The sequence below is a fragment of the Mobula birostris genome, chromosome 30, assembly GCF_030028105.1.
Source record: "Mobula birostris isolate sMobBir1 chromosome 30, sMobBir1.hap1, whole genome shotgun sequence".
NCBI lineage: Eukaryota > Metazoa > Chordata > Chondrichthyes > Myliobatiformes > Myliobatidae > Mobula > Mobula birostris.
In genome coordinates, this window is record NC_092399.1 from 8,352,578 (window position 1) to 8,374,226 (window position 21,649).

At 43.8% G+C, this 21,649-nt stretch overlaps 1 protein-coding gene across 3 annotated transcripts in view; it reads right to left on the minus strand.

The window, feature by feature from the left end:
- Positions 1 to 279: 279 nt before the first annotated feature.
- Positions 280 to 21,649, minus strand: part of mfsd2ab (MFSD2 lysolipid transporter A, lysophospholipid b) — a 79,107-nt gene continuing 57,737 nt past the window's right edge. For 2 of the 3 annotated variants that reach the window (XM_072247251.1, XM_072247254.1), the window contains 6 exons: positions 20,188 to 20,271; positions 11,496 to 11,579; positions 6,282 to 6,394; positions 4,096 to 4,239; positions 1,859 to 2,035; positions 280 to 630 (listed from right to left, as the gene is read on the minus strand). In XM_072247251.1, coding sequence (XP_072103352.1) covers positions 576 to 630; positions 1,859 to 2,035; positions 4,096 to 4,239; positions 6,282 to 6,394; positions 11,496 to 11,579; positions 20,188 to 20,271 — 657 coding nt within the window. In that variant the 3' untranslated portion in view covers positions 280 to 575. The remainder of the gene's footprint in view (positions 631 to 1,858; positions 2,036 to 4,095; positions 4,240 to 6,281; positions 6,395 to 11,495; positions 11,580 to 20,187; positions 20,272 to 21,649) is intronic. The other variant, XM_072247253.1, reaches the window with a different exon arrangement.

Here is a 21,649-nt window from a genome sequence, read left to right on the forward strand (position 1 = left end):
TTATAGACGGTGCACATTGTGCCGTGGCGGAGGAGCAAGTCAATGTTTGCGATTGTGGACCGTGTGACAATCACGCAGGCTGCAGGGGGCAGGTAGACCTGAGTGGACCAGTGGATTTAGAAAGGGTAAAGCAGGTTCATACTCGAGATTTTAATTGCCAGGGCAGGGTTCTATCATGACTGGAATAAACAATATGCAAAGAATGGGAGTAACAGAATAATTTTTAGGATGTCAGTCCAAGTCAGTGAGACTGTGTATTTATGAATAACTAGAGATCTATGTGATGTAGCATTTTATTGACAACTAATAGTTTAATTCAAATATATACAGTACAGATTTATATAAATTTACATTAAACCAAGCTATCTGTACAGCTTATTTGTAAGCTAGAGCAATACACCCTGTACAAACTCAGAATGGATAGATGTAAACATATTAAACAGTGGAAAAAGTTTGCTTGAATCCATTTACTGTATATCTGGACGTCAGTCTTATTCGGGCAATGTACTGCTTTCACATTTTAAAACTATGTACACTGTACACAAATATGGGATTTTTAAACCTGGAAATTTTTGTTATACAACACTGCAAAGTTCATTTCCATTTGCTCGAGAGTGTTGGTCATTATCTCTGCAAAAGAAGGTGAAACAGCCATTATTGCAAATGTTCACACAGTATCTACTGTAGCTAGAGAATCTTTTATTGCGTAACAGACTAAGAAATACAGATCTGCCATAGTGAAGGACCCTTTGGTTCTTGTGCAAATCCTGTCTCCCCCCTCTTTGCAGAAAAGTTTCGGGACTTGCCCTTCTACAGAAAACCAGGCCAGCTCTCAGCTGCTGAAGGGCGGGTCAGGGAAAGTGCGGGATATGAGGGACACACCAAGTGGGACTGCGGCTAGCCAAGTCAGTGCATCGTCCCTGTGTGGAACCCCTGACTCGAGACATCCATATGTGGCATCAGCTTGACCACTCGCTCTGCCTCAGCTAAAGTTGCTGTCCAGATGACCGATCTGTTCAGCGTTCTATGACCTTTGCCCCAGCTATATGGTGTGTCTGTGTAGCACGTCATGTCAAAATACTATGAAATATTATTCCATTTTACTGCTTTTAAAATCTGTGCTAATATCTGCTGGCATATTTAGTGGGTATCTAATGTGTATATAGTTGAGTGACAGGGTGAAGAAATGGCTCTACCAAAGGAGGTGTAAGGTGCTCCTTCCCTCCGCTATCCTGCAGGTCACCCTTGGGCAAGGTGTAGCACCTGCTTAGCCCCCACCACCCCCACCCCTGATTAAGGCCAAGTGAAGCCATGGGAGCAGGTCATATGAGCAGCTGGTGCATATCACAAGGCCTGGTTATGCGACCACTGACACCAGGCAGACAATCTCTGAAGAGTATTTACAATGGCTGGGGTCCCCCGTCTTCTAAAGACACTGCCCAGAAGAAGGCAATGGCAAAGTAGAAAAATTTGCCAAGAGCATTCATCGCCCACATCATACGATTTGGCACGTAATGAATGAATGAAATGTCACAACTTCACACCCCCTCAACGTGTTTTTAATGCCAAATCTTTTTGGTCAGTTCTCAAGTAACAGGGAAATTCCTACAGCAATTTCTCAAATGCTTTGTCTAACTCTTAGGTGCTAACATTGGAAGCTTCCACCCAATTTGCTTTTTTTATACTGGTGAATGCTGATGGCCCCAGTTATTTATACTGCAGAGACCTAGTCTTCATCTCATGGGCAATGGCACGGGTAAAACAAGGACTTTGCTGTCCTACGTTTAGGGGAGACTGAAGCCTTCAGTCAAGAAGGCTTAAAAGCAAGGGTGAAAATGAGCTGCCTTCATAAACTCACCGCAGATCTTCAAGTGCTTTCCTGTTCTTCATCCTGACTTCCTCATCGATTGGGTACAATTTAAAAAGAATCAGTCCAAATATAATTAGGGAAATAGGTGCTGGTGCAACCAACATCTTCAGGGTAAGGTGTACTGCATCAGGTTGAACACATCCCCGGGTCAGGTAACCTGCAAAACTGGAGGAGGAGAATTTAATGAGAAAACTATTCACTTAACTGCTGACGACAGCTGCAGGTCGAATATTGCAGGAAGCATCTTATTTGTAAAAATTGAGTGGATTTGCTGTTACAGAGTCATAGGCCCTTCAGTATGTCTGGTTTCTGCTGGTGTTCCATCAACCTGCACCCCTCCCATCCAAGAACTTATCCAAACTTCCCTTAAACGTTACAACTGAACCTGTGCCCACCACTTCCACCGCCCTCTGAGTGAAGCACCTTTCCCCTCATGTTTCCCTTCAACATTTCACCTTTCACCCATGACCTCTAGTTGTAGTCCCACCCAGCTTCAATGGCAAACACCTACTTGGATTTACCCTGTCTAAACCCCTCATGATTTTGTATACCTCTATCAAATCTCCCCTCATTCTCCTATGCACCAGGGAATAAAGTTCTAACCTATTCAATCTTTTGTTAAGCACCAATTTTCTGGAATAGCACAATCCAAGCAAAAGATTGTTGTAAAACGGTGGCGTCTGAAAAGAGGATGCTGTCCAAGTTGCATGCCATCTTGGACAATGTCTCCCATCCACTACATAATGTACTGGTTGGGCACAGGAGTACATTCAGCCAGAGACTCATTCCACCGAGATGCAGCACAGAGCGTCATAGGAAGTCATTCCTGCCTGTGGCCATCAAACTTTACAACTCCTCCCTTGGAGGGTCAGACACCCTGAGCCAATAGGCTGGTCCTGGACTTATTTCCTGGCATAATTTACATATTACTATTTAACTATTTATGGTTTTATTACTATTTAATTATTTATGGTGCAACTGTAACGAAAAACAATTTCCCCCGGGATCAATAAAGTATGACTAGGGACTAATCATATTCCATTTTAGGGTAGGGGTGGAGAATCTATTTCATGCAGATAGCACCAAGGGCAAAACAAAAAGCCCGACTCTATAGAATTTCTAGGCTGTAGAGCAGGGGTACCCAACCCTTTTTATGCCTTGGACCCCTACCATTAATCCAGGAGTGCAAGACCCCAGGTTGGGAACTGCTATTGTAGAATGAAATCAAGAAGACTTGTTCAATGTCAAGCCTTCCAGAGAAACTGAAATAAATGGGAATACAATTAAAAGGGTGATTCTGTTATATTGCTTAATTATATGATGGAACCAGAACTTGCCTGGAAACACATAGCTTTAACAAAGCTTTGTCTTTAAACCAGAACAAGTTAGAATAGGGCTAGGTTTTTCTTTATTGTGTAATTGGTTTTGCATAAATTAAAACACAAAATGCAGTGTCAAAGACAACGTATTCAAGGGTGATTAAAAATAAGTTAAATGAAATTATGTATCTGATTCTATATAGAACATTTACTTTAATGAGGAGGGGCTTTAAATTATCGTGAAGTGGCTAATTTCATCATCATATCCCCCACAGTGAATGGTACAATGACACAAGGGATATTGAAACATTATAAATACATTTCATAATGACTCATTTGCAATCTTTCCACAATACATTTCAGATTCTTCAGAATTACCCCCGGTAATATTAAATTCACCCAAGTCAGGCTCTAAATCGCACTTAACTGTATGTCCGTGTACTAACTATTATGTCAGTCTGCTATTTAAAAAAAATTTGGGGTGCAAGCACTGTTCCCTCTTAGCTGCGCAGGTGCGTGGCCACGCAGTTACTGAAGTGCTCCTGTGCACATAGCCTTCGTTGCCACGCACCTGACATTGTCTTTTAAATAATATTAATATAATTTTTAAATTATGGACGGTTTGCTCAGGGAACCACCCACACTATCCATTAAGCCTCTGTCCCACTGTGTCTGTAGGACAATTCATCTGAGCACTGCCTGATGGGCTTGTGGTATAAGGTGCTTGCATGGAAGAACTCTTCAACAAAGGACGGATGATGCAGCAACGTCCAAATTAGAGGGAACATTGGGTGCAAGTTAATCTAGCAGAACCTACATCCTCAGAGACTCATCTAATGCTGTTATCTAGTTTCCTTCATCTCCCCATCATATTCTTAATTAGGAAAGTAAATCAGAGCTACACACTCGAGGCTCAGCGTGGAGATTCCAAGGGACACCCCAGATGCAAATTTGGTGAAGAAGACATAGAAAGAATAAAATATCGCTTCATGTCCTACGGACTCTGGATTCTTCAGTTTGAAGTCATCAACAACATCAGGTAACATGGACCTGTTAAGAGAGCAAATAGGGAGTATTTACTGATACCACAGGTTTTCAATTCTGCAGGATATCATAGCATTTGTAGATGGTGAAATTCTTCTTGCTTGACTATGAATTGAAAAACAGACAATAAAAAAGGGCGGCACAGTAGAGTAGTGTTAGCACGACGTTTTACAGTACCAGCAACCCGGGTTCAATTCCCACCGCTGCCTGTAAGGTGTTTGTACGTTCTCCCCGTGACCGTGTGGGTTTCCTCCGGGTGCTCTGGTTTCCTCCCACAGTCCAAAGATGTATGGGTTGGGAGGTTAATTGATCATTGTAAATTGTCCCATCATTAGGTTAGGATTAAATTGGGGGGTTGCTGGGCAGCGGGGCTCGAAGGGCTGTATCTCAATTAGTCAATCAATAAATAAAAATGATATTTTGCACATTCACTTAATCAGATTTATCACATTGAAACATACAGTATCTTGTTAGTGCTAACAATCTACACACTCAAGTATGTGCTGGGGACAGCCCGCAGATGTTGCTACACATTCCAGGGCCAACCTAGAAGGTTTCCTCATTCATTTTCCAATATATATCACGAGGAGAGGCAGACACACATTAAACAATTAAGACTGATCAACGGCTGTTGCGTGTGTCTGTATTTTTTTTCCCAATTCCTGTGCAAGTAGACATCTTCCCAACGTGGAATGAAATCTGCACTTCTGATTGAGTGTTTGGTTACGGTCAGGCACAGTAACGATACTGTCCCGGAAGAAGACAGGAATCACTTGCATGAATCTGATACTTTGTGATTAGGCTAGGGTTAAATCAGGAGTTGCTGGCAGTGTGGCTCGAAGGACCAGAAGTCCTATTCCGCGCTGTATCTCGAAATAAAAATAAGAAAGTACATTTTTTAATTTGCCATTATGCATGAACTGTTAGGTTTTTTTTTAGAATTTATGTGGAGTATCCTCTAATTTCTCACCATAAATGTAGGGGCAAATTATTTTTTATATATATATATGAACTTAATTCATAATAAAAATATTCTATGCAAGGATAAACCACGCAATTCCTTTCACTCTTACATTCATAGTTAATGCGTTACATAATGTTCTATTACATTTCTGAAAACCAGTAAGATTGTTGCCACTTATGTGGCCCCCGGGGTGGTGAACTACTACAATAATTGAAGGGCTTCCTCCCCAGCAGGAGAAGGACCCCACACCGAGTCCTTGTGGGGGCTGCACCAAGCTAGAATGCGTCCCTTGGCACGTCCTCCTGCAGCCTGCAATGCGCCAATCGGCAGCCTTCCCTGACGGACACAGGGGAGAAACAGGAGCGGGAGTAGGTGATCCAGCCGGTCGGGCCTGCTGCACCATTCAATAAGATCGTGACTTGATCTGGCCATGGACTCATCTCCACCTACCTGCCTTTTCCCCCCATAATCCTTAACTCCCCTACTATGCAAACATCTATCCAAATCTATCTCGATGTGCTGGCAGACTAACAAGTCTGGGGCAGACCAAGGGCGTCTTTCCCCAAGTTTATGATCTGCTGGCAGCAGCTGATGTTTGGTCTCCGTAGATCGGAGAGCTGCTTTGGGTGAATCGTGGCACGGCTTCAGGCACCTTTCTCCACACCCTCTTCGAGAAAACAGTCTGCAGAGAGCAGATTGGCGAGAACTTGGAAGAGATTGCACTAAATGCTGTTTCCTAGGAGCGAAATTACTGCCACCTGCTCTCCCATGTACCCATTCTTCTGTGAGTCACTGTTAACAGCAGAATCCCCTTGAGAACAGAGAACGTGACAGCATCTGTTCTGTCACTGATCAAGAGCCTGCTAGTCATTGACAGAAAATGAATTAACCTCACATCCCATAACGCAGTCTGTTCCACCTGGTGTCTTCACTACTCAGCTCTGCCGCAATTCTTTCCCCCCTCACAGACTTCAATGTGGCAGGGCCCCTGCTTCCTGAAAAGCTGTGCAACCTGTTTCGCAAGACACTCAGAACTACAGAGCCGGCAAGGACGGTTGGGCGTTGTTGAGAAATCCTGACTTACCATGGCAACAGGAAAGCAGCGGCCACACTCATTCCAGAGGCAAACGACACAATGTAGGCCACAATTAGGTTCCCCTTCACCAGAACGTTCAAAATAAGAAACGGCACTGCTGACTGCAAAAAAAAAAGAGGGGGACAACATGCTCAAATTAAAATCCTGCTGGTGATTGAAACAATACAATGAAAATTAACTGAGATCACAGCCATAGAGCCAAGATCCCAAATCAACTGGAGTATACATGACGAGGTCCCACATGGGGAGGCTGATCAAGATGGTTCAGTCGCTGTGCATTCAGGATGAGGTAGTAAATTGGATTAGACATTGGCTTTGTGGAAGAAGCCAGAGAGTGGTAGTAGAGGGTTGCCTCTCTGACTGGGGGCCTGTGACTAGTGGAGTACCACAGGAATCGATGCTGGGTCCATTGTTGCTTGTTTATATATCAATGATCTGGATGATAATGTGGTTAAGCTTGCGGGTGACACTAAGATTCGGGGTGCAGTGGACAACGAGGAAGGCTATCATGGCTTGCAGAGAGATCTGCATCAGCTGGAAAAATGGCAGGTGGAATTTAATGCAGTCAAGTGCAAGGTTTTGCACTTCAGTAGGACCAACCAGGAAAGATCTTACACAGTGAACGGTAGGGCACTGAGAAGTGCTGTAGATCAAAGGCATCTGGGAATACAGATCCATAATTCATTGAAAGTGGCACCACAGGTAGATAGGGTCGTGCATTGGCCTTCATAAATCAAAGGATTTAGTACAGGAGATGGGGTGCTTTGTTGAAGTTGTACAAGATGTTGGTGAGGCCTAATTTGGAGCATCGTGTGCAGTTTTGGTCACCTATCTACGGGAAAGCTGTAAATAAGCTTGAAAGAATACAGGGAAAATTTACAATGATGTTGACGGGACCGGAAAACTTGAGGAAAAAGGAAAGATTGAAAAAGTTAGGACTTTATTCTTTAGAACAAGAAAATTGAGGGGAGGTTTGATAGAGGTATACAAAATTATGAGGGGTATAGATAGGCTAAATGCAAGCAGGCTTTTTCCACTGAGGTTGGGTGGGACTGCAACCAGAGGTCATGGGTTAAGGGTTAAGGGTGAAAGGTGAAAAGTTTAAGGGTTCATGAGGGGAAACTTCTTCACTCAGAGGGTCGTGGAATGAGCTACCAGGGCAAGTAAGTGGTTTATGCGAGCTCAATTTCAACATTTAAGAGAAGTTTGGATAGGTACATGGATAGTATGGAGGGCTATGGTCCAGGTGCAAGTTGTTGGGAGTAAGCAGTTTAAATGGTTTCGGCATAGACTAGATGGGCCTAGTGGCTGTCTCAAAGCTGTACTTCTCTTCCTTTTAGTCTTGAAAACAGACACAACTGCGCAAATTTTTAAAAATATTCATTAAGGGACATATTGGACAGGTTGAGGCAGCATTTAATTGCACATTCTCTAGTCGCCCTTAAGGTGGCAGTGAACTTTTTCCTTAACTTCTGCAATGGTAAAAATGCTACAATGCTGACTGTGTGTCCTTTACCATTCATCAAGGTGAACTGATCTGATTATCACCATCATGTGGCAAGCTTGGGCTGTTATCCTAGAGCCCAAATGAATTGTGCAATCAGAATATAAACAATTCGTCTTTCACAGTGATAAGAAAAAACGTTGATTCAGATCATTTCTGGGATTTGAAATTGAAAAAAAAGTTTGACCTGGCAGTTAAACACTGACTCAGTGACTGACCGGTTAAGGCTGGGGTCATAACATTGAAGAGTACAGCACAGAAACAGGCCATTCGGCCCACAACGTTCTACTGAACCAGCTAAAAAGTAAATCAAAAACACTCAAACACTAATCCCTCTGACCTACTCAATGCGCATATCCCTCCATCTTCCTCACATCCATGTGCCTATCCAAACGTCTCTTAAAAGCCTCTAATGTATTTGCCTCTACCACTATACCAGGCAGTGCAGGCTAGGGTTATAAGCTCTAGTTAAATTTAGCTACACTGCAGCTGGAAATGCTGGAGGAACTCAGCAGGTCAGGCAGCATCCATGGAGGGGAATAAGCGTTGACGCTTCCGGCTGAGTCCCTCTGTCAGGACACCGTCCCAGCTGGGTTATACACCTTTAAGGCAAAGTCACTACCAAGCCAATGAGGCAACTTCAAAACCAGCAAACTGATCTGATAAGATTTTGAAAGAGGGCTATGAGGAAAATCGATGCTTTCAGAACACTGACCGCCATGTGGGCAACCTTGAATTGCTGATGGAACAGAACACAATTCAGATCATTGACTGCAGAGTGCAATCACTCTGTGAAGACGATACATTTTTGGCTCTGTATTGCTGTTTATCTTGATGAATACCAGGGTCAATGGCCCTGTTATTGATACTTTGACCAATGTCACGATTGGGCAATTGTAGATTTGCTCAAAGTACATTAGAAAAGGGAGCTAATTTAATTTCTCATCGACGTCTCATCACTGTGCTTAACCCAAGAGTGAGAATAACAAAATTAGATAGGGCTTCAAAGGGGAATCACGTAACTCTTTTGCTACATGCAATGGCCACTGTTTCCCGGAGCAGCTCAAAGTTTAGAAGAAAAGAAAGATTCGAGTTGTTGCTTCGATCAGGTGTTGGATATTTATTATTTACTCTTTTAGGGAAACAGTTCGGAGTTGGCTCTTCTGGCCTTTCGAGCCGCACTGCTCCGACAACCCCTGACCAATTCGCTGAACCCTAACCTAGTCACGGGACAGTCTGCATCGACCAGTTAGCCTACCCCGTACATCTTTGGGCTGTGGGAGGAGACCGAACACCCAGGGGAAGCCTCACACACTCCACCGGGAGGACGTACAGAGACTCTCCACAGACGGCACCGGAACTGAACTCACAACTGTGGCGCAATATCTGTGTTGATAGCTCATAAAGAAATGTAATAGAATCCATAAATAGCAATGCAGAGCCAGAGATGTATTACTGTTGCCAAGTGGCTACTCTGTCAACACAGCTGGTATCTTGTGCTGTTGTTAAGCTCAGTAATCAAACATGCCAATTGCACTCTGTCAACATTTGATCAGACTTTTATCAGTAAACTATTCTGTTTCAGACTTATCAGATAACCTGCTTTCGGATGAAGGTTCAAGAGTGAGAACGATGGAAGGGACAGTCCTGAAAAGCAGCTTTCTATTGCCTTCAATGAGGGATGAAGGGAAACGGTGCCATCGGCTAGGTTGGGCTGAGGACAGAAGACAGCAGTAACTGGGAGACGGCACGACTGTGTGACCTTGAAAGGTGTTTTTTTTTCCGGGAAAAGGACGGGATGATAATCACCACATGAGAAGAAGAAATCCTGGGGCAAAATGAGAAGGCCCAAAACTGATCGGATAGTGGGTGTCTGAGCTCATATGACTGGCTGCTCGCTCACAGGGGTATAAGGGCACCATTACTGGCCATCCTCAGCTGGTCCTCTTTTGGGTCTGGTCAGTGAGAAACAATAGCCAATATGGTTTAGGCTTCGGGGCCTGCACTCACCGGAATTCAGAAGAATGAGGGGTGACCTCATTGAAACCTACGAGACAGTCTCAAAATAGAGAGGCGTCCTTTCAGAGATGAGGAGGAATTTCTTGAGCCAGAGAGTGGTGAATCTGTGGAATTCATTGCCACAGGTGGCTGTGGAGGCCAGGTCATTTGGTATATTTAAGGCAAAGCTTGGCAGGTTTTTGATTAGTCAGGGCATAAAGGGATATGGGGAAAGAGACTGGGGCTGAGAGGGAAAATGGATCAGCCATGATGAAATGGCCTGATGGCCTGATTCTGCTCCTATATCTTAAGGTTTTATATTAATTTAGCAGGAGGTGCAGGAGCCTTGGGTCCCACACCACCAGGCCCAGGGTCAGTTGCTGCCTAACAACCATCAGGCTTCTGGCCTGGTGTGGATGCCTTCACTTACCCTGCCTCAGTGCTGAAGTGACTCCATGGCCTGTGGACTCTGCAGTATTTTCTCAGTATTATTCATTTACATTTTTATTATCTGCACAATATGTCCTCTTTTGCATGTTGGATGTTTGTTTATGTTTGGCTTTTCATGGATTCTATTGTATTTCTTTATTTTTCTGTGGGTGCCTGAAAGAAAGTGAATCTCAAGAGGTGCACAGTACTGTGCCAAAGTCTTAGGCACATATAGGCAGCTAGGGTGCCTAACACATTTGCACAGTACTGTATTTGTCAACGTGGACTGGAGAGTGAATTTGTAAACCTGGTAGGAGCAAAGGATGTTGGGAAAGGCGAGGGTGTGGGACACGTGGCAGAGAAGGAGTGCCTGGGGCAGGGGTTGGCATGGTTGCAGACACACCCAGCCCTGAGACACTAGGCAAGATCATTTGTTTCCAAATAATTGGTTTATTGATCATTACAGAATGTCTCTCTGGTGCCTCCCGCTCCCTCCCCTCTCCCTTCCCTTTTCCCAACCATGATTTCCCTCTCCCTGCCCCTTTCCCCAACCATGATTCCCCTCTCCCTGCCCCTTTTCCCAACCATGATCCCCCCTCCCTGCCCCTTTTCCCAACCATGATCCCCTCTCCCTGCCCCTTTCCCCAACCATGATTCCCCTCTCCCTGTCCCCTTCCCACTTTCAGTCCACAATAGACACCCATATCAGAATCAGGTGTATCATCACTCACACGTCATGAAATTTGTTTTTTTTGCGGCAGTAGCAATACAGTGTAATACACAAAATCACCACAGTACTGTGCAAAAACCTTAGGCGTCTTAGCTATATATGTGTGGCTAAGTCTTTTGCACAGTACTGTAACTAGTATTCATACCTTGATAAAAATTTTACTTTGAACTTTTTCACCCAGCCTGATCTGGTTTATAGAAACACCTGCCAGCAGGGGGTGATAGTCAACAGTGCTGAGCAGGAAGATGGCTAACTTGTCCCACTTGATATACTGTTGCTGTCTGATGCAGCAGTCTTGACTATCTATACTTTCCCGTCTGGATTTTATTTTCCTTTGGATAACTATTTTGGGAAGAGACAATTGTCACCCAGGTTTTCAGCCAGTAGTCTAAACATCTCTCCCCTTACCAAATATGTTTACCCATTTTCTAATTTCAGCCGTTGTGGCTTTTATTAATAACCCTCATCTGAACCTGCAGAAGCAAACATACTGACATTTCTCACCAGCCCATTCCACATTAACCACCGTGGTTAAACTTACTGACATGCCGACATACACAGCAGTCTTCTTGCCAAATCTGGTCAAAAACCATTGCCAAAAAGGGATGGTCAAGGTCGCAGAAAGCTGAAAAAGAATGAAGTTATTTCTTATTGCATTGCAAGACTGGATACATGGACCCTGAAGCTGCTAGCCGGTCAAATGTAAAATAACTCAGCAGTCTTTAAATGACTAATTCAGTTGAAGAGCACATTCTTCAGAAAGTGCCAAAGTGCTTGCAAAAATGGCAAATGAATAGAGTTCTTTCTGCACTATTGTCTTGTATATTTTTGGATGTCATTGTGTTGCCTGTTATGGTGTTGTCTTGTGCTTTATGATTGGCACCGATCCACAATCGATTCTGGGAACTACGTCTGTGTGAGGTGCATCCAGCTGCAGCTCCTTGGAGACCGTGTTAGGGATCAAGAGCAGCAGCTGAATGACCTTCGGCCTGTACGGGACAGGAAGGAGATCATCGATCAGAGTTACAGGGAAGTAGTCGCCCCGAAGTTGCAGGAGGCGAGTAGTTGGGTGAGTGTCAGGAGAAATGGAAAAGTGAACAGGCAGCTGGCGCAGAGCACCCCTGTGGCCATTCCTCTCAATAATAAGCATACCATCTTGGATCATATTGTGGAGGTTGACCGCTCATGGGAATACCATGGAGATCAGGTTACTGGTATGGGTCCGTGGTGCGGAAGGAAAGATGGGGAAGAGGGGAGTGGTAGTGATAGGGGACTCAGTAGTCAGAGGAACAGATAGGAGATGCGGTGGATGGGATGCCCGAATGGTATGTTGCCTTCTGGATGCCAGGATCAGGAACATCTCAGATGGTGTTCACAGCATTTTGGAGGTGGAGGGAGAGCAGCTAGGTGTCTTGGTATATATTGGTACCAATAACATAGGAAGGACAAGCAATGAGGTCCTGAAAAGATAGTTTAGAGAACTAGGCAGAAAGCCGAGAAGTAGGACCTTCCGGGTAGTAATTTCTGGATTGCTGCCTGTGCCGCGCGCCAGGGAGCAGGGCTTCAGGTTGTTGGATCACTGCTGGGGGAGGTATGACCTGTTCAAAAGTGACGGGTTGCACCTGAACCCCAGGGGAACCAATATTCTCGTGGGCAGGTTTGTTAGAGCTGTTGGGGAGGGTTTAAACTAACTTGGCAGGGGAGTGGGAACTGGAGTGAAGGGACTCAAGATAGACAGATAACATGCAGTCAGACTGTCAGGACGGGCAGGCCGATGGTAGGACAAAATTGCCGCCGGAAAGGTAAGTATCAGTGCATTAGGGATGCCGAATCAAAAAAGGTAACAAATACAGTACTCAAAGTGTTATATCTCAATGCATGGAGTATACGAAATAAAGTGGTTGATCTTGTTGCACAATTATAGATTGTCAGGCATGATGGTGCAGCCATCACTAAATCACGGCTGAAGGATGGTTGTAGTTGGGATCCGAATGTCCAAGGTTACACGTTGTATCGGAGGGATGGGAAGGTAGGCAGAGGGGGTGGCATGCCTCTGCTGGTAAAGAATGGCATTAAATCAGTACAAAGGTGTGACATAGCATCGGAAGGTGTTGAATCCTTTTGGGTTGAGTTAAGAAACTGCAAGGGTAAAAGGACCCTGATGGCAGTTAAATACAGGTCCCCCAACAGCAGCTCGGATGTGGACCATAGATTACAACCGGAAATAGAAAAGGTGTGTCAAAAGGGCAATGTTACGATAGTCATGGGAGATTTCAACATGCAGTTCAGTTGGGAAAATCAGGTTGGTAATGGAGTTTGCTGAATGCCTACGAGATGGCTTTTTAGAACAGTTTGTCGTTGAGCCTACTAGGGGATCAGCTGTACTGAATTGGGTGTTACGTAATGAACCAAAGGTGATTATAGAGCTTGAGGTAAAAGAACCCTTAGGAGGCAGTGATTACAATATGAATGAGTTCAACATGAAATTTGATAGTGAGAAAGTAAAGTCTAACATAGCAGTATTTCAGTGAAGTAAAGGAAATTACAGTGGTATGAGAGAGGAGTTGGCCAGAGTAAATTGGAAGGAAATGTTGGCAGGGATGACAGCAGAGCAGCAATGGCATGAGTTTCTGGGAAAATTGAGGAAGGTGCAGGATGTATGTATTCCAAAAATGAAGAAATACTCAAAGCTAATGTAAAAGTCAAAGAGACGGCATACAACAAACCAAAAATTAGAGGGATTGGGAAGCTTTTAAAAACCTACAGAGAGCAACTAAAAGAATCATTAGAAGGGAAAAGATGAAATATGAAAGCAGGCTAGCAAACAATATCAAAGTGGATAGTAAAAGCTTTTTCAAGTATGTAAAAAATAAAAGAGAGATGAGAGTGGATATAGGACTGCTAGCAAATGAGGCGGAGAAATAATAATGGGGGGCAAGGAGATGGCAGATGAACTAAATGAGTATTTTGCATCAGACTTCACTGCAGAAGACACTAGCAGTGTGCCAGATGTTGAAGGGTGTGAGGGAAGAGAAGTGAGTGCAGTTACTATTACAAGGGAGAAGGTGCTCAAAAAGCTTAAAAGCCTAAGAGTACATAAGTCACCCGGACCAGATGAACTACACCCTAGGGTTTTGGAACAGATAGTGGTAGAGACCTTGGAGGCATTAGTAACGATCTTTCAAAAATCACTGGACTCAGGCATGGTGCCAGAGGACTGGAAAATTGTAAATGTCACTTCACTCTTTAAAAAAGGAAGAAGTCAGCAGAAAGGAAATTATAGACTAGGTAGCCTGACCTCAGTGGTTGGGAAGACGTTGGAGTCAATTTTTAAGGATGAGGTGATGGAGTACTTCGTGACACAGGACAAGATGGGACAAAGTCAGCATGGCTTCCTTAAAGGAAAATCTAGCCTGACGAACCTGTTGGAATTCTTTGAGGTTACACATAGGATGGATAAAGGGGATGTAGTGGATGTTGTATATTTGGACTTTCAGAAGGCCTTTGACAAGGTGCCACACATGAGGCTGCTTACCAAGTTAAGAGCCAATGGTATTACAGGAAAGTTACTGGCATGGTTAGAGCATTGGCGAATGGGAATAAAAGGATCCTTTTCTGGTTGGCTGTCAGTGACTAGTGGTGTTCTGCAGGAGTTGGTGTTGGAACCATTTCTTCTTTTTATACTGTATATCAATGATTTAAGATGATAGAATAGATGGCTTTGTTGCCAAGTTTGCATATGATTCAAGATTGGTGGAAGGGCAGGTAGTGTTGAGGAAACAGATAGGCTGCAGAAGGACTTAGACAGATTAGGAGAATGGGCAAGAAAATGGCAAATGAAATACAATATTGGAAAATGCATGGTCATGCACTTTGGTGGTAGAAATAAATATGCAGACTATTTTCTAAATGGGGAGAAATCAAAAAATCTGAGATGTAAAGGCCCACAACACGCTGGAGGAACTCAGCAGGTTGGGCAGCATCCGTGGAAACCATCAGTCAACGTTTCGGGCCAGAACCCTTCATCAGGACGGATGCTGCCCAGCCTGCTGAGTTCCTCCAGCGTGTTGTGAGTGTTGCTTTGACCACAGCATTTGCAGAGTATTTTGTGTCTGAGATGTAAAGGGACTTGGGAATCCTTGTGCAGAACACCCTAAAGGTTAACTTGCAAGTTGAGTCGGTGGTGAGGAAGGCAAATGTAATGTTAGCATTTATTTCAAGAGGTCTAGAATACAACAGAAGGGATGTGATGCTGAGATTTATAAGGCACTGGTGAGGCCTCTCCTTGAGTATTGTGAACAGTTCTGGGCTCCTTATCTAAGATGAGATAATCTGGCATTGGAGAGGGTCCAGAGGCGGTTCACAAGGATGATTCCAGGAATGAAAGGGTTATCATTCGAGGAACATTTGATGGCTCTGGGTCTATACTCGCTGGAATTTAGAAGGATGAGGAAACCTTTCAAATGTTGAAAGGCCAAGACAGAGTAGATATGGAAAAGATGTTTCCCATGATGGGAGGATCAAGGACAGGAGGGCACAGCCTCAGGATAGAAGGGCGACCATTTAAAACAGAGATGTGGAGAAATTTCTTCAGCCAGAGAGTGGTGAATTTGTAGAATTTATTACCACAAGCAGCTGTGGAGGCCAGGTCACTGGATGTATTTAAGGCAGAGATTGCACACGGCATCCAAGGTTACAGGGAGAAGGCCGGGGGATTGGGGCTGAGGAGGGGAAAAAAGGATCAGCCATGACTGAATGGTGGAGTGGACTTGATGGGCCCAGATGGCCTAATTCTGCTCCTGTGTCTGCTGGTCTTATGCTTCACATGCTGGCAGTAAAGTGACTCTGATTCTGATGTGCAAGAGCACTATTCTCACACTCAGCTCAAAAGTGAAATGGCTTTCTCCGAACAGATAAAGGGCTCTTTTATTTCTATTTTTGACCAAATTATCATTGGGGAAAACAAAATGTCAGGATGTATAAATGTAATGTGTCAATTCTGGCTTTTGAAAATAACACACTCCATTCAGGGCTATGATTATATTTAGTGGGAATACTTGACATTCTATATCATCTGAACCCGTCACATGCTGCCAACACAACCTCCAGTCAAGCTGTTTGTGTATTTGACAGAGTAACCATAACTGGATTATTTAAACTGTCCTTAGCACCGTTAGGAAAGATTGTGCCCATAATAACTTGCTATAAACCTATCTAAAAATGTAGAGGTCTCAGTAGTTTTAATATTCTGTGCCTGCTAATATGAAGAACTGATAAGCAAAGTTTTGGGCCCACTCTGGGGTTCGGACCGGAGGACTCAATTTTGGTTCGGAATGTTGTTGCCTGCCTCAATTTTTTGCATGATTTATATACATTTTTTTCTTCCTCTTAAGCATTGAGTAATTTTTTCTTTAATTGGGTTCTTTCAGGTTCCTTGCTTTGTGACTACCTGTGAGCAAGCAAACGTCAAGGCTGAGTAATTCATACATTCTTTGAAGATTAATGAATCTTGAATTGATTGAATAAATATGGCTCTGTTTAAAATAAAAACCTAATTTTCTCTTCAGCCTGGTGATCATTTGAACAGCAAAACCTCAATCAGTTCACTACAATTTCCTCCTCTTTCCCATGACCAATGTCTTTGCATCATGTCTTAGTACAATCACGGCCAGAATCACAATCCTTGGTTTCAGTGAAATGCGTTTTAAAAAGGGACAAACCCACTGTATTCAAAAAGGGGGCACAGCCTCCTCCCCACCAGTCTCCCAATCCTCCCACAACCCGCAGCAATCCTGGTCTGACAGTTATGTTGTGGGTTTAAGCAAATGCACACTTATCTGTAAAAGGCCCTTTGAGAAATAGCTTCCCTTTCCAAAATGCGTTGCGTGTGAACTGACCCATTATAAAACCTCTGCTTCTGAGAAATGATAATGAAGATTAGAATACTGGAGGAAGGCTGAAAAGGGAAGGTCTCCAATACTTTCCCCAAAGAGCACAGGCACTCCGAGGGCAAGCGACTCCCCCCGACTCAGTGTCCCTTGCTCTGAATTTGAATGAACTCCAGGGACCTTTTATTCAACTTGGAATTTCATCAGACACTTTTGAAACCTTTATGTTTACTGAAGAAAGTGTCTCTCGCTCAGTGGGGTTTGTATAACAAAATACATATGCATCTCTATATCACGCTGCCTGAGAAACAGCTGAACAAAGACATCACTGTTCAGCTCAAGAACACCCACATGCTCCCTACTATCTGCTAGGTACAGATGCTTCTAGTTTTGACCAAAAGGAATGGGTTTTGCCAATGCAAAGTTGCTCAGTATGATCTTATAGTACTCAAACACATTTAGTAATTACAGACATTTGCTTAGCCCTGTGGGTTAAAAGACTAATGAAGCAATACTTGGTGTCTGTGCATTTTTCTCTGCTATGCAAGTAACGGTGATGCAGTAGCTGGCAGCTGTTTTTAACAAAAAAAAACTGGATAAAGCACCTCTTGTGTTGAGGATATTTTTCTCCTTTCGATTCTGTGCATCAACCCTGGAGTAATTCATGTCCACAGGAAGGGGCTCCAAAAGCAGGGGCCAGGTTCCCTGAATGGAGCACCTCCTGCAGCCTTTCTTGGCCCTCCTACCATATAACTATATCACAATTACAGCACGGAAACAGGCCATCTCGGCCCTTCTAGTCCGTGTCGAACTCTTACTCTCACCTAGTCCCACCAACCTGCACTCAGCCCATAACCCTCCATTCCTTTCCTGTCCATATATCTATCCAATTTAACTTTAAATGACAACATTGAATCTGCCTCAACCACTTCTGCTGGAAGCTCCTTCCACACAGCTACCACTCCCTTATGTTACCCCTAAACTTTTGCTCTTTAACTCTCAACTCATGCCCTCTTGTTTGAATCTCCCCCACTCTCAATGGAAAAAGCCTATCCACGTCAACTCTATCTATCTCCCTCATAATTTTAAATACCTCTATCAAGTTCCCCCTCAACCTTCTATGCTCCAAAGAATAAAGACCCAACTTGTTCAACCTTTCTCTGTAACTTAGGAGATAAAACCCAGGCAACATTCTAGTAAATCTCCTCTGTACTCTCTCAATTTTATTGACATCTTTCCTATAATTCGGTGACCAGAACTGTACACAATACTTCAAATTTGGCCTTACCAATGCCTTATACAATTTCAACATTACATCCCAACTCCTATACTCAATGCTCTGATTACCATTTTGAACTTTTCTGATCTCACACCCTGCTTCCTCTGAGTTGCAGGGCCTGGCTCCAAATGAGTCAACGCTGGCCGTGTGCTCCCTACACCCTGTCCTAATGCTTCGATGAGTTTTCGTGCAGGGTTTGGAAGGAGGCATTCTTCCTACAGGAGATTCACCACCTCACACAACAAAAAACTGATGGAAGCACAGTATACCAAGGGACCCTTCAGAGAACAAATGCACAGATTGTTAAAGCCTTTCCAAACAATGTTGCTTGCCACATCTGAGGGACGGTTTCCACTTTAAACAATAACTCTAACAGGCGATTCCCTCCAGTGCAAACCACTCTCTGAAAAACATTTTATTATTTTTACTTACTTGATGGGCAAAGATCAGAATAAATCTGTTTCTCTTCCTTTATTTGGTGGGTGGGTGGGTGGGTGGGAGGGATGGGAAAGGGGCTGTTTTGTAGTTGTTGACTTGTTTTGTTTTTCTGTTGTTGCTCTGCTGAGCATTATGGGCATGCTCTGTTGTGTGGCCCCCAGCACATCGTCGTGTGTTCCGGTTGTCTGCCCAAACAACCATTTCACTACATCTTTCAATGCACAGTGGATTCTGGTTAATAGGGCCATCAGTTAATCAGGGGCAGCCACTTATTTGGGATGATTCTTAAGGAACAGCTTTTCGTTTATTTGGGATATTATGCCAATTAATTGGGGCAGCAGACTGTTGATGGACAGTTTCTAACTAGCATCAGTCGTGTGCGCTTGCAGGGCCATTAGACGCAACACCATGTTTACAGCAAAGTCAGTTGCATGAGTTTGTGTTCAAAAAGCAGCAATTTTTTTTGTCACGATAGTTGGTGAGAAATAAGCAGAAAGACAATTCAGTTTTGCTCACGCTGGTTTTGAGCGTTCCAGCTTGGAGATGCCAGAAGTGGCCGGGAGTGGAAATGAAATGATTTCACTACTTCAACAAGTTAGGAACTACAAAGAACTTGAAGGTTTTGATAATCATTTTGAATGTTACAATGAAAATGAAGATTTGGAGGATGCAATCATTGACAGCACTTTACAAAGGCAGTCTATTATCTACACTAGGTGTCTGCACTGATTTTGTTCATTTACAGTCAAAAGAATGCAATACGGATGAATTCCTCTGTTGATAACTATTAGGAACTAATACAGCAGTAGTATTGGTGGTGTTCTAATTAGTTCGTTATTTCATTAAATACATAATTTGCTATTCAGATTATCTTTTTTATACCTTTTTAACTATTTCCATGAAACCTCAGCTAATTGGAGCAGCTGCTTAATTGGGCCAAAATGTACTGGTCCCAACGTGTCCCAATTAACCGGAATCCACTGTACATTCGAATCGGAATCTTTCCTACAGGTGGCGCTGGTGAGCCGCTTTCCTGAAGCATTGCTGAGCCAAGATGGTCGCCGTGCCACGGGGTTGTGATTTTGACGCAGCAATGGAGGAGTAATGGAGATGCATTTCCAGCTGGGGATGGCATGAGAGCTTGGAGGGGAACCTGCATGCACAGTGGAAGGAGAAATCAATCTTCATGCCATTAGGTTAGAGGCTACCCAGACGAACATAAGGTGTGGCTCCCCTGCACAGAGGGTGTCCTCATCGTGGCACAAGAGGAGGCCACGGACCGACATGTCAGAGTGGGAATCGGATTTAATATGTGTGGCCACTGGGAAGTTATTTGTTCTTTTCATTTTGGTTCCAGCTAAGATATAATTTAGCTACCTTGTGATTTTCACTGACCACAAGTACTGCGGGATAGTCACCATCTATATTATGCTGAGGTGAGTGAAATTCCCTGGAGGAAAGAAGCTTGCTGTTGGATACAACTCAAAAAAAAATTGTGACGTGACTGTACCTCTGACATAGTTTCCATTAAAAAATTTGCATCTGGGATTAGTGTATTATAGTAGTTAACTGCTTACATTACATCATTCATTTCCTTCCTGCACATAACTGTAGGCTGTAACTCTTACCATGATAACCAGCAGAATATTCTGGAAGTCATTTGGGAATCCCAGCGTGTAGGAACAGTACAGCGCATAATTTCCTTCCAGCAACTAAAAGAAGAACATTTTCTGGTAAAACAATAGCTTGCTATAAATTACGATATAGAACATTAAAACAAGACTCTTAAGCAGTATATTCCTTTGAGGAGGATCAGACATTGGCAGAAACTGTAATTTAAAATCTCCCATTTTCCTCTCATTTTCCCTTCCGCAACGAAACACCACACCATCATTTGCCAGGCAAAACCTAGATATCCTTGCTTCTCGTACAGTTTTTGAGAGGATCTACCTCCTCATTTCAATGAAGAGTTATTGTGATTACAGATCAGTTAAAATTGAACAGCCAAGAATGGTCATAATTCATCTATATATAACAGTTTGTGCTACTGAAGATGGGTACTTACAGTTTCCGGAATATTCTACAAAATCAGAACAAATGGTGTGTCAAACTTATTGCCACTAATCCATCTGCATCTTCTGATCATTGAGGTTCTGGAACCAATTATCACAATAGTCCAAACTGGACATCTCTCCTAATGGGTGCCATGGTAGTGTAGCCGTTGGCACAACGTTATGACAGCTTAGAACATTCTGGAGTTTGGAGTTCAATTCCTGTGTCCTATGCAAGCAGTCTTGGTACATCCACCCCACGAAAAGCATGGATTTTCTCAGGGGCCTCTGGTTTCCTCCCACAGTCCAAAGACGTAAAGGGGTTGGCTAATTGGTTATTGTAAAATTGTCCCCTGATTAGGTTAGGGCAGTGGTCCCCAACCTCCGGGCCGTGGACCGATACCAGGCCGTGAAGCATGCAGGGGTGCAGCGGTAGCCGGAGCGCACCCAGCACATCTTTAAGCAAAAAGCCAAAATAAACAAGCTAATTAATTAGGTGCTGCCCAGAAGCCAGTCTTCATTAGAGGAACAGAGGTGGAGAGGGTCAATAACTTTAAATTCTTCGGCATTAAGTATTGACGTTTCTCTCTCTGAAAGGTGTCAGAGGATCTGTCCTGGGACCAGCACGTAACTGTCATTACAAAGAAAGCACGGCAGCGCCTATACTTTATTAGAAGTTTGTGTAGATTCAACATGTCACCTCGATCCTGACAGCCCTGCCTTCTCAGCCTGTCTGGGCTGGCGTTTAAATTGACCAAACAATGGAACAGCTAAAAGCTCCAGCACCCTGGAAAGAGAACACCGCGTAGAGCAAGTGAAATCGACAATCGCCTCTGATCTGGGCCAACATTTACGTGCCGGGCGGCACCTAATTAATTAGCCTGTTTATTTCGGCCTTTTTTCTTAAAGATGTACTGGGTGCACTCCGGCTACCGCTGCACCCCTGCATGCTTCGCAGCCCCGTATCAGTCCACGGCCTGAAGGTTGGGGACCGCTGGGTTAGGGGATGCTGGGGTGGTGTGCCTCAAAGGGCTGGAGG